The 13,471-nt window shown below is 42.0% G+C and overlaps 1 protein-coding gene across 1 annotated transcript in view; it reads left to right on the top strand.

The window, feature by feature from the left end:
* Positions 1 to 10,995, top strand: part of ITCH (itchy E3 ubiquitin protein ligase) — a gene marked incomplete at its 3' end in the record, with an annotated part of 83,206 nt that extends 72,211 nt beyond the window's left edge. The window contains exons 21-23 of the mRNA XM_080716311.1: positions 4,778 to 4,874; positions 6,447 to 6,519; positions 10,896 to 10,995. Of these exons, the coding sequence (XP_080572437.1) occupies positions 4,778 to 4,874; positions 6,447 to 6,519; positions 10,896 to 10,995 (270 nt within the window). The remainder of the gene's footprint in view (positions 1 to 4,777; positions 4,875 to 6,446; positions 6,520 to 10,895) is intronic.
* Positions 10,996 to 13,471: the final 2,476 nt, after the last annotated feature.

Here is a 13,471-nt window from a genome sequence, read left to right as displayed (position 1 = left end):
CAGCTACTTAGTGAGGCTCTCAGCAACTTAGTGAGACCCTGTTTCCAAATAAAATATAGTATAGCCCAGGGGTAGAAAAGCCCCTGGGTTCCACCCTCAGTACCACAAAAAAAAAAAAAAAAAGGTAAAATCAACCTATAGTCTCATCAATGGATGAGTAAACAAAATGTGGTTTATTTCTATAGGGAAATATTATTCAGCCCTATAAAAAAAATGAAAATTTTGGAAACATGCTATAACATGAACGAAACTTTAAAATATTAAGGATTTTGGGCTGCATATATAGCTTAGTGGTAGAGTGCCTAGCATGCTCTAAGATAAAAGGGCTGGCCAGGCATCATGGTGCATGCCTATAATCCCAGTAGCTGGGAGGCTGAGACATTAGAATCCCAGGTTCACAGCCAGCCTCAGCATCTTAATGAGCTTCTCAGCAATTTAGCAAGCCTGCTTTAAAATAAAAAATATAGCCAGGCGTGGTGGCGCACGCTTGTAATCCCAGCATTTGGGAGGCTGAGACCTGGAGGATTGCGGTTCGCGGACAGCCTCAGCTACTTAGAGAGGCCCTCTGCAACTCAGTGAGACCTGGTTTCAAAATAAAGAATAGAAAGTAGGAGAGGGGGAGGTCAAATGCTCCTGGGTTCCATCCCTAGACCTGCAAATAAAATAAATAAAAGCCAGCCGTGGTGGCACACGCTTATAATCCCAGTAATTGGGAGACTGAGACTGGAGGATCCCAGGTTCATGGCCAGCCTGAGTTACTTAGTAAGGCCCTCTGCAACCCTAGAGACCTAAATTTAAAATAAAAATAAGGCTGGGGGTGTAGCTCAGAGGTAGAGTTCCCCTGGGTTCAATCCCCAATACCACAATAAATAAATAAAATTAAAAATAGGGCTAGAGGTGTATCCTGGATGTTGAAGGCTCCTGAGTTCCATCCCCAGTACCACAAAAAAGTAGTGGTGTGGGGGGGGGGTGTTAGGCTTTAGTTCTGAGGTAGAATGCCCTTGGTTTCAATCTCTGGTACCACAATAAAGAAAAAGGAAGGAAGGAAGACTGCTTCTTATAAAGAAATTTATGAGGAACTCAAAAAAATAAAATAGAAGTCATATAGGACAAAAACTATTGTTGTTGTTGTTGTTGTTGTTGTTGTTGTTGTTGTTATTATTATTATTATTATTATTATTATTATTATTATTATTATTGTACTGGGGGTGGAACCCAGGGGCTTTCTACCTCTGGGCTATCCTTCCAGACCTATTTTATAATTTATTTGCAAACCGGGTCTCACTAAGTAGCTGAGGCTGGCTTCGAACCTGTGCAATCCTCCTGGCTCAGCCTCCCTAGTGCAGGGATTACAAGCATGCACCACCATGCCCGGCTCAAAAATTATTTTGAAAAATGCTAGAAACGGCATTCAGAAACCTATTTTTTGAGTCAATTATTAGGAAGTAAACGTTACTGGATACAAGCAGGGCGTGGTGATGCACACTTGTAATCCCAGTATTTAGAAGACTGAGACCGGAGGATCACAGGTCCACATTCAGCCTCAGCTACTTAGTGAGGCCCTCCAAAACATAGTGTGACCCTGTTTCAAAATAAAGAATAAAAAGTCGGGCGTGGTGGCGCACACTTGTAATCCCCGCGCTAGGGAGACTGAGACAGGAGGATCGCACAGGTTCGAAGCCAGCCTCTGCTGGCTTAAGAGACTCTGTTTCCAAATAAAAAATACATAAAATAGGTCTGGGAGTATAGTCCAGAGGTAGAAGGCCCCTGGGTTCCATCCCCAGTACCACAGAAAGAGAGGGAGAGGGAGGGAGGGAGGGAGGAGGAGGGAGGCAGAGAAAAGGAAGGAAGGAGTGTTGGGAGTGGAGCTCAGAGGTCTAATGACCCCTGGGCTCAATCCCTACTATTGCCCCCCCCAAAAAAAAAAAAAATGCTGCCAGGCATGGTGGCGCACGCTTGAAATCCTAGTACTTGGGAGGCTTGGACAGAAGGATTGCACAGGTTCAAAACCAGCCTCATGCCGGGTGTGGTGGCGCACGCTTGTAATCCCCACGCTTGGGAGGCAGAGACAGGAGGATCGCGCAGGTTCGAAGCTAGCCGCGCACTCTGGCTTAGGAGACCCTGTTTCCAAATAAAAATGTAAAAATAGGTCTGGGAGTGTAGCCCAGAGATAGAAGGGCTTCCAGGAACCCTAGTACCACCAAAAAAAAAAAAAAAAAAAAACAGCCTCAGCTACTTAGTGAGGCTCTCAGCAAGGTAGTGAGACTCAGTTTCCAAATGAAATATAAATCAGGTCTGAGAGTATAGCCCTGAGATAGAAAGCCCCTGGGTTCCATCCCCAGTACCACCAAAAAAAAAAAAAAGATGCTACATGTAACTACATCAAGACCTGGGCTTGGTGGCTCAGGCTTGTAATCTCAGTGCTTGGGAGGCCGAAACAGGAGGATCACACAGGTTCTCCGCCAGCCTCAACTACTTAGTGGGACTCTTAGCAACTTGGTGAGATCCTGTTTCCAAATAAAATATTTAAAAAATAGGTCTAGGAGTATAGCCCTGAGATAGAAGGGCTGTGGGTTCCATCCCCAGTAACACACACACACACACACACACACACACACACACACACACACACACACACACACACTAAAAGGAAGCCATTGGGTTATATCTGGATACTAAGAGCTTGATTTTCTTTATAAAACCAAAGAGTTTATATAAATTGAAGCTCTGTCTTGTGGGAACTATTGAATGTCATGCAAGACGGGCTGATCTAGGGAAAAGCAGGGCTTGCCTAGGAGAGCTGATCTTCAGACTGCAGGTCCAGGTAGCTCTCATGCCCTGGAGCATATCATCCTAAAGTCAATTGATTGATTTTTTTTTTTTTTTTTGCATTTTTTTTTTCCAGGTCTGGGGATGGAACCCAGGGGCATTCTACCTCTGAGCTACACCCCCTGCACTATTTTTTATTCTTGATTTTGAAACAGGGTCTCACTGAGTTGCAGAGGGCTTCACTAAGTAGCTGAGGCTGTCCACGAACCACAATTCTCTGGTCTCAGCCTCCCGAATGCTGGGATACAAGCGTGTGCCACCATGCCTGGCTCTAACGTTTATTTTTCTTTATTTTATGGTACTGGGGATTGAAACCAGGGGTGCTTTACCACTAGGCTACATCTCTAGCCATCTTTTATTTCATACTAGGGATTGAACCCAGGAGCTATACCCCCTACTATTTTATTTCTCATTCTGAAACAGGGTCTTGCTAAGTTGCTGAGGCTGGCTGAGAACCTGTGATCCTCCTGTCTGAGCCTCCCAAGTACTGGGATTATAGGTGTGCACCACCATGCCCGGTTATCTCCAGCACCCCACCCCCTGCCTTTTTCTTTCTTTTTTTTTAGTCTTTATTTTGAAACAGGGTCTTACTGAGTTGCAAAGGGCCTCACTAAGTAGCAGCTGAGGCTGTCTGTGAACCCCAATCCTCCTCTCTCAGGCTCCCAAATGCTGGGATTACAAGCGTCCGCCACCATGTCTGGCTACTTTTTTATTTTTGAGACAGGGTCTCCCCGTATTGCCCAGCCTGGCCTCAAATTTGCAATCTTTCTGCCTCTGCCTCCCAAGTAGCTTGGATTATAGGCATGCACGAACATGCCCAGTTCATCCTAAAGTTTATAAGGGAAGTTGGTGGAGCTCTGACAAACATTAATGCCCCTCCGTGTCGTGTTGTGTGATGAGTCCACTATACATCAGCAGGGGACACTGTGGGTTCACTTAAGTTGGGTTTTGTTTTATTTGTGGTACTAGATAGAATCCAGGAGCATTCCACCTCCAGCCCTAGGTTTTTGTTCATTTCCTGAGGATTGAACCCAGAGGCATTTTTTTTTTGAAGATTTAAAGAAGTTTATTAGAAAGATAGAAGTACAGAAAATAGAAATACAGCCCCATGCCAGACTGGCATGGAGGGTGGCTCGAATGAGTACACCCGAACCTAGAGGCATTGTACCTCCAAGCTAGGTCTCATTAGGCTTCTGAGAGCCTTGTTAAGGTTCTCACTAGGTTGTTGAGAGCCTAAGTTGCTGAGGCTGGCTTTGAACCTACAATCCTCCTATCTCAGCTTCCCAAGTAATGGGATTACAAGCATGTACCACCATGCCCAGCTATTTTTTATTTTTTTACTTATTACTTATTTCTCTATTTTATTTATAAACCCCAGCCCTATTTTATTTTTTATTTGGAAACAGTATTGCTAAATTGCTGGGGCTGGTTTCAAACCTGCCATCTTAGCCAGGCATGGTAGCACATGTTTATAATCCTAGATTGGGAGGCTGAGACAGGAGGATTGTGCAGGTTTGAAGCCAGCCTCAGCTACTTAGTGAGGCTCTCAGCAACTTAGTGAGACCATGTTTTTAAAAAAAGTATAACATAGGTCTGGTAGTATAGCCTAGAAGTAGAAAAGCCCCTGGGTTCCACCCACAGTACCACAAAAACAAACCTGCCATCTTCCTGTCTCAGCCTCCCCAAAACCAGGATTACAGGCATGTACTACCATGCCTCTCTTATTTTTTATTTTGAAACAGGGTCTTACTAAGTTGCTGAGGACCTTTTTATATTGCTGAAGATGACCAAAAACCTGCCATTCTCCTCTGTCAGCCTCCCAAGCACTGGGATTATATCCCTAGTACCACACAGAAAAGAAATTATAGGTGGTCATTTTTTTCTTTTTTGTCCAGTGAGTTGAATATAACTTATAACCAATGTATGTCTTTAAATACGACTTTACCAGCTTGTTAAAGAACTTGATAATGAGAAGAGGATGCGACTTCTACAGTTTGTTACTGGAACCTGCCGATTGCCAGTAGGAGGATTTGCTGACCTCATGGGTATGTATACAGGGTATTTTTCCTATATAGAGACTTACAATACTGTTATTAAATGAATGTTTATATACGTTATCAAAAATAACCAAGAAAAGCCCGGTGTGGTGGCACATGCTCGTAATCCCTGCGTTTGGGAGGCTGAGACAGGAGGATCGCACAGGTCCAAAGCAGCCTCAGCTGTGTAGTGAGGCTCTTGGCAACTGACGAGACCCTGTTTCCAAATAAAGTATAAAATAAGTCTGGGAGTGTAGCCCGGAGGTAGAAGGCCTCTGGATTCCATCTCCAGCACCACCAAAAATAAATAACAAAGAAAAGAGCCAGGTGTGGTAGCACACACTTGTAATCCCAGCATTTGGGAGGCAGAGACAGGAGGATTGTGGTTCGAGGACATCTTCAGGTACTACTTAGTATCTTGCTTACAAATCTTCCCAAAATGCAGCTTCCGCGTTTTTTCCCCTTCAATAACCTTCCATAAATGAGCACCACCACGCCCAGTTCATGGAAGGTTAGTGAAGAGAAGAAAATGCTGAAGCTGCACTTTTGGAAGATTTGTAAGCAAGATACATAGCATGATAGCAAAGTGAAGAGCATGGATTAAAAGATGGGGAGCACCTGGGAATATGAAGAAATTATTACAGCTGATATTGAGAACCTGATCTTAGGAGATGAAAGTAGAAATAGAAAGGAATGCTAGAGGAGTTTCAAAAGGAGATACGGGCCGTGCATGGTGACACATGCTTGTAACTCCAGTCCTTGGGAGGCCGAGTCAGGAGACCACAGGATCACAGCCAGCCTCAGCAACTTGGGAAAGTCCTATTTCAATACAGAATAAGCTGGGCCTGGTGGCGCACACTTGTAATCCCAGCAGAATTTGGGAGGCTGAGACAGGAGGATCACAGTTCAAAGACAGCCTCAGCTACTTAGTGAGCCCCTGTTTCAAAATAAAGAATAAAAAATAGGGCTGGGTGTATAGCTCAGAGATAAAATGCCCCTGGGCTCCATCTCCAGTACTGCAAAAGAATAAAAAATAGAGATGGGGGTGTAGCTTGAAGGTAGAATGCTCCTGAGTTCAGTACTGCCAAAAAAAAAAAAAAAAAAAGGAATTGTTGTTTCTTTACGTGTGTATTTAAGGTTATGCCCCACATATCAGGACCTATAAGCATAAGCATTGTTAATATTGAACTCACCAGAAGGTTTACATTTCATAACATTTTAACAATTATTTAAGTTTTCTTGTGTAAGGCAGTGGATTATAGTTTCGCCGTTGTGTTTAAAACTAAGCTTTTTATATATGACATTGTGTTATTCTGGCTAAGGAATGCTAGTTAAATCTGCATTTTCTCCTCTTGAGCATATATTAACAAAACGGTTCCCAAACTTTAGCACTTATTAGAATAACTGGAGGCTAGTTAGAACACATACTGCAGAGCCCACTCCTCGAGTATCTGACTCAGCAGGTGTGTGATAGAGCCTGTGATTTTGTGACTCTCACCTGGGAACGCTGCTGCTGGACTGGAAAGCACAATTTGAGAGCTTTCATATCAATAAACTATTTGTGATTTTGTTATATTTTAGGGAGCAACGGACCACAGAAATTCTGCATTGAAAAAGTTGGAAAAGAAAATTGGCTACCTAGAAGTCATACCTGGTAAGCAAAATCAGAAATAATAGATAAGATAGCCTTTCCCCCCATCTATCTATAGCTGGTTAAAACATAACAGAAATTAGACATGAATTAATAGAAATTAGACTGTAATCCCAATACTTTGGAGGCTGAGACAGGAGGATCACAGGTTCAAGGCCAGTTTCAGCTTAATAAGACCTGGTTTCTAAATAAAAAATACAAAGGGTACCAGGCATGGTGGCGCACGCTTGTAATCCCCGAGCTTGGGAGGCTGAGACAGGAGGATTGCGCAGGTTCAACGTCAGCCTCAGCTGGTTTAAGAGATCCTGTTTCCAAATAATAAATATAAAAATAGGTCTGGGAGTATAACCCGGAGGTAGAAGGGTTTCCAGGAACCCCAGTACCACCACCCAAAAAAAAAAACATGAATAAATAAATAGGGATGGGAGTGTAGCTCAGTGGTAGAATACCCCTGGATTTTATCCCAATCCCTTTGCCCCAAATTTGACAGGAAATGTTTTCCCCATGGTAGTGAATCATTTTCACAATTTTTTTTTTTTTTTTTTTTTTTTTTTTTTTTTTTTTTGTGGTACTGGGGTTTCTGGAAACCCTTCTACCTCCAGGCTACACTCCCAGACCTATTTCTTATATTTTTTTTATTTGGAAGCAGGGTCTCTTAAGCCAGCGTGGCCAGCTTCGAACCTGCGCGATCCTCCTGTTTCAGCCTCCCAAGCGCAGGAATTACAAGCGTGCGCCACCATACCCGGCTTCACAATTTTATTGAGGCATAATTTATCACAAAATTAACCCATCTTAATTCAATTTACAGAGTAGTGGAACCTCCCACTAAAATTGGTTTAGGGCAATTATCCTATGTCCATTGCAGTGAATCCCATCTCCTACCTCTGATTTTATTTATTTATTTTTATTTTTTATTTATTTTTTGTGTGTGTGGTACTGAGGTTTCTGGAAACCCTTCTACCTCCGGGCTACGCTCCCAGACCTATTTTATATTTTTATTTGGAAACAGGGTCTCTTTAAGCCAGTGAGGCTGGCTTCGAACCTATATAATCCTCCTGTCTCCACCTCCCAAGCATGGGGATTACAAGCGGACACCACCACGCCCAGCCTGAAATTTTTTTAAATGTGAAATTTAAACTGGGCCTGATGGTACATGCTTGTAATTCCAGTTCTTGGGAGGCGGAGACAGGAGGATCTGGGTTTTTGGCCAACCTCAGCTACTTGGTGAGGCCCTCTGCAACTTAGTGAGACCCTGTTTCAAAATAAAGAATAAAAAATAGGGCTGAGAGCCAGGTGTGGTAGTGCAAGTCTTTAATCCCAGCGTTTGAGAGGCTGAGCCAGGAGGATCCAGGTTTGTGGCCAGCCTCAGCTATTCAGTGAGTTGCAGTCCTTTGCAATTCAGTGAGACCCTATTTCAAAATAAAGAATGAAAAATAGGGCTGGGAGCAGGGCATGGTGGCACACGCTTATAATCCCAGCTGAGACAAGAGGATTACTGTTTGGGGACAGCCTCAGCTACTTAGTGAGGCTCTTTGCAACTCACACCCTGTTTCAAAATAAAGAATAAAAAATAGGGCTGGGGGGTAGAATGCTCCTGGGTTCCATCCCCAGTACTGGAAAAAAAAAAAAAAAAAAAAAAAAGTAGGGCTAGGATGGGGAAGTTGGAATGCCCGTTTCTAACATGGTGACCAAAAATATTTTCCTATTTTAAATCTAGTTTAAAGCCAGGCATGGTGGCACACGCTTATAATCTCAGGACTTGGGAGGTTCAGACAGGAGGATTACAAGTTCAAGGACAGCCTCAGCAAGAGTGAGACTCATCAACTCAGAGAGACCCTGTTTCAAAATAAAAATAAAATAGGGTTAGGGGATGTAGCTTAGAGAGGTAGATTGACCCTGGGTTTAATCCCCAATAATGAACACACACACATGCACACAATCTAGTTTAACCACATTTTCAAAAATGTACTAAACACCAGTCTTACCTCAAGTACAATAATATTAACATCAAGAATATCTGAACTTTATCTCATAGGATATCTATCCAGTAGTCATGTAGGGTCCTTGCTGGATGTTCCTGTTTTCTCCATCTTACCTATCTTTTTTTTTTTTTTTTTTTTTTGCAGTACTGGGCGTAGAACTCAGGGGCATTCTACCTCTCTGAACTGCACCTCCAACCCTTTTTTTTTTTTTTCTTTTTTTTGGTGGTACTGGGGGTGGAACTCAGAGGCTTTCTACCTCCAGGCTATACTCCCAGACCTTTTTTATATTTTATTTGGAAACAGGGTCTCACTAAGTTGCTGAGAGCCTCACTAAGTAGCTGAGGCTGGCTTTGAACCCATGCGATCCTCCTGTCTCAGCCTCCCAAGCGTGGGGTTTACAAGCGTACGCCACCACGCCCGGCTTCCAACCCTATTTTTTATTCTTTATTTTGAAACAGGGTCTCACTGAGTTGCAAAGGGCCTCACTAGGTAGTAGCCGAGGCTGTCCACGAACTTCAGTCCTCCTCTCTCTCTCTCAGCCTCCTAAATGCTGTGATTATAAGCATGCACCACCACACCCAGCCTTATTTGCTATTTTATTGTCTTTTCTTTCGTTTTCTTTTTTTCCTGTGGAACTCAGGGGCATTCTACTTCCAAGCTACATCCCCAGCCCTATTTTTTATTCTTTATTTTGAAACAGGATCTTACTGAGTTGCAAAGTATCTCACTAAGTAGCTGAGGCTGGCTGAGAACCTGAGATCCTCCTGTCTCAGCCTCCCAAATTCTGGGATTGTAGGTGTCCAATACCATGCCTGGCTTCCTTGGTGCTTTGCTTTATTTTGTTTATTGTGAAATATACATTGAATAGCCAGGTGAGGTGGTGCATATGCTTATGTAATCCCAGTGCTTGTGAGGTTGAGACGGGAGAGTTGCAGGTTCAAGACCAGCCTCAACAATTTAGTAAGCTGGGTGTGGTGGCGCACGTTTGTAATCCCAGCATTCGGGAGGCTGAGACCTGGAGGATCGCGGTTCGTGGACAGCCTCAGCTATTTAGTGAGGCCCTCTGCAACTCAGTGAGACCCGGTTTCAAAATAAAGAATAAAAAATAGGGCAAGGGGTATAGCTCAAAGGTCAAATGCCCCTGGGTTCCATCCCCAGACCTGCAAAAAAAAAAAAAAAAAAAAAAAAAAAAATTAGTAAGATCCTTTCTCAAAATAAAAAACAAAATCGGGCTGGGAGTGTAGCTCAGAGGTAGAATTCCTCTGTGTTCAATCCCCAAGACCAATACACATGCATAACACAGACTTTGCCATAGTAACCATTTCTGATTGTTTGTGATGCATCACACTGTTGTGCAGTTGCTGCCATCCATCTCCAAACCTTTTTTCATCTTGGGAAATTGATATAGTACCTGTTAAACAGTAACTTCCACTGCTTCACTCCCAGCAGCCACTCTATAATTATATTATTATATTTTTATAAATTATATTATAATTTTGGTTAATTTAAGTACCTTCCAAGTGTGGAAGTATATCTCATTTGCCTTTTTGTAACTGGCTTGTATAACAGTATCTTTAAAGTTTGTTTTGGGGATGGAACCTAGGGGCATTCCTCATCCAAGCTACACCCCTGCCCTATTTTTTTTATTCGTGTGTGTGTGTGTGTGTGTGTGTGTGTGTGTGTGTGTGTGTGTGTGTGTTTTACTGGAGATAGAATCCCATGGCTTTCTATCTCCAGGCTACATCCCAGACCTACTTTTATATTTGGAAACAGGGTCTAAGGTTGCAGAGAGCCTCACTAAGTAGCTGAGGCTGGCTTCGAAACCTGCGCGATCTTCCTGTTTCAGCCTCCCAAGTACTGGGATTATAAGCGTGCGCCACCACGCCTGGCTTACTCTTTATTTTGAAACAGGTTCTCACTAGGTTTCCTAGTGTCTCAATAAGTAGCTGAGGCTGGCTGTGAACCTGCTCCTCTTTTCTTAGCCTCCCTCTAAACCTCTTCCCTGGGATTACAGGCATGTACCATTATGCCCAGCTTATTTTTTATTTTGAAATGGTCTCACTAAGTTGCTGAGGATGGCCTCAAACCATCCTCCTGTCTCAGCCTCTCAAGTATTGGGATTTTAGGTCTGACCTGTCACAGAATGTTTGCTGACCTCTGATAGGTTGGAGTTGATGGGGATCGTGGGATGACTAACATTTTACCGAGGGCTTCCAGGCACTGGGCACTGGGCTTGTTTCTTCTTTACTTCACCCTGAGAAGGAAGTGTTGTTATCTCCATTTTGCTAAAGAAGACACGGAGTCTTGGGAAAGGTTTTACTGGCACGAAGGCCTGTTTTGCCTGACTTTAAAGCCAGTCTCACTGCACCGTTTTTTGTGTGTATTTCTTATTTTCAGTTTTAACCGCCTGGACCTTCCACCCTACAAAAGCTATGAGCAACTGAAGGAAAAGCTTTTGTTTGCTATTGAAGAAACAGAAGGCTTTGGACAAGAGTAACTCCGGGACCTCGCATCACTGAAGAGCATGAGCTTCCATGCAGTCTGGGTCCTAAACCTGTTGCACATCTTGTTGTAAAATTGGGCTGTGACTGTTTAGAAAGTAAATTAATGTTATAATGAGATTAATCTCCCAGTGATTCTGGATTTCTAGTCAACATTTCCAGAAATCAGATCCACAAATGACTAGTTACAACCTACTTAACATGAGATTTAACACAGCAATGAGATTTGCCTTGTCTTATTCTGCTAGATTGTTTTCTTAACAACAATTTTGTATGTGTGACAAAAGTCTCACTTGGAAATAGGGTTTTTTCTTTTAGGGAATCTGCATATGCAGGAAGCCTCTTGGTAACTGCAGTACACAAGATCTTCCTATATGCCTCTTGCTGAGAGGTACTTAATTCAAGTGCAAGCTCGGCCCAGCTCGAGGTCCACGAGCCGACCTCCGGCTGTGCTTTCCCTCGCACGCCAGCCTGGCCTGACTGTTGTTTTTCCGTTCTGGAGCATGAATCCATGCGTTATTTTGATATTATTCTTGGAAGTGATGCAAGACTCTTGCATCTCTCTTACGGAGTCATTTTGTGTATTTAACTTCAGGGAAAAATGGGTCCCAGCCAGTAAATGACTTCATACCTCTCTTCATTTGGAAGTTTGATTGTTTTAATTGCCTTGCAAATACTAAACAAACAACACTAACACTGTGGTTCCTTCACTGTTATTTTTTAAAGTTAACATAGAATTGGGATTAATTTAGCTGAATTCATCTAAAGCCATTATTGATGAGTTTTGTATGTTCTATATAATTGAAACTATCACAATCCAACAATTTCACTTGTATTTAATTATTGCTAAGGGGTTCAAGTTGTAATTAGAGTGTTTTCTAATACAAATAGAGGTCAGTGAAGCAGCCTCAGAAACTATATTTCCATTTGGGAGGGAGAGCTGTGGTACTGCCTAAAAAGGAAGGGAAGGTAGAATCTAGTAACCACAAAAATGTATTCTCTATAAATTAAAAATCTTGAAATTCATCAGTTCTCTGGTATACATTGGAGTATATTTATATTGTCCTGGATGGAATTGAAATCCTTTATAATATTCTTTTCATCCCTAAAAATTATAGCAGTTTCATTTTTCCCACATGACTGGTTAATTTAGACTACTCTGTTAGTAACCAATTAATGCACTTTTACCTTCTTTATAGTTGATTAAATTTGGCTTAGCTTAGACTGTCAAGATGGTTGCCATCATAGATTTGCCTTTACGGACAGTGAGAGGAAGCCTAAGCCAGCTGAATCCCTAACATAGCCAAAGCCTGTGGAGAGCCTTATAATTCAGGTAACGGGACTTTGGCATATTTCAGTAGAATCACATGAACAAGGAGCATTATTACACCAAGAACATGCAGAGAGTAGCAGGCCCCATTCCATATGGAGAGAAAATGTGTATATATCCCTACTGCTCTTCCTCCTTACCTACTGGAACAACAGAAACCGTTTTTACCTTGTGCATCTGTACTCTCATACACTGCCATCAGGAGCAGAGGCTTGATGAGTGAAAGTGTTGCCTCGTCCAGAAATTGTCAGCGTGAAGAGGGCTCTCCCAACCTTGTCTTTTTATTTCACACACCCTAGGAAATATGTGATCTCTAGAAGCCCTAGTTGTTTGCAAAGTAGGGACTCTCTGCCTTTTTGTTGGTAGGGTAAAAAATGCTATTGCTTTGTCTTACAGAGCGAATGTCTGCCAACTACCCACTCATTATATAAGGTTGAATTTTGGTATTATTGGCTATGAAGATTAAGCCTTCTATAGAGACTTCCTATTGAGGTGAATTCTTATACTGAAATGTAGTTGCTTACAGTATTTACTAGAGATTTATGAAATTAAATTAAGAGATGTAAGAAATAGCCTGTTTTGGTTCTACATAACGCTTCATGATTCATTTAGGGACCTAGTAATATTGTGTGAAAATGTATAAATATCACCCAAAAGGCTTCTGCCCTATATTTTTAAAATACAGAATAGTTATATTTGAAGTAGCCTGGCCCTAGTTCTATAGGGCTTGGCTATTTAATATTTTTATGGAAGAAATGTTTTAGTTCTGGAAAAGGTAAATGCTTGTATATATTTTTGCAGCCTGGGATCTCCCTACTCCATTTCTTCCTTTAATTTAAGTGGCCACATGTATATGTCTTCCCTGCTGTGTTAGGAATATGGGGGCTGGATATCCCACGAATCAGAGGTTATAACATTACTGAAGATAGAAAGCAGACATAAATACCTACCAAATGCTATCTTAAATTTTGGTCCAAACTGAACATTTGGAAATAGATTTATTGTAAGTGTTTAATTAGAGCTTTTCTTAAATCTGAACTAAATTGCTTTTAAAGTCCTTTTTCTTTGTAAGCATTGTAAATGCTGATAAATCCTGTTAATTTTTTTAACTGCATGTTATATTGAAATAAAAAAGTAAAATG

The sequence above is a fragment of the Muscardinus avellanarius genome (genome assembly GCF_963383645.1).
Source record: "Muscardinus avellanarius genome assembly, chromosome: 19".
Lineage (NCBI taxonomy): Eukaryota > Metazoa > Chordata > Mammalia > Rodentia > Gliridae > Muscardinus > Muscardinus avellanarius.
The sequence above is the reverse complement of the archived record's forward strand: the minus strand, read 5'-3'. Positions and strand labels throughout refer to the sequence as shown.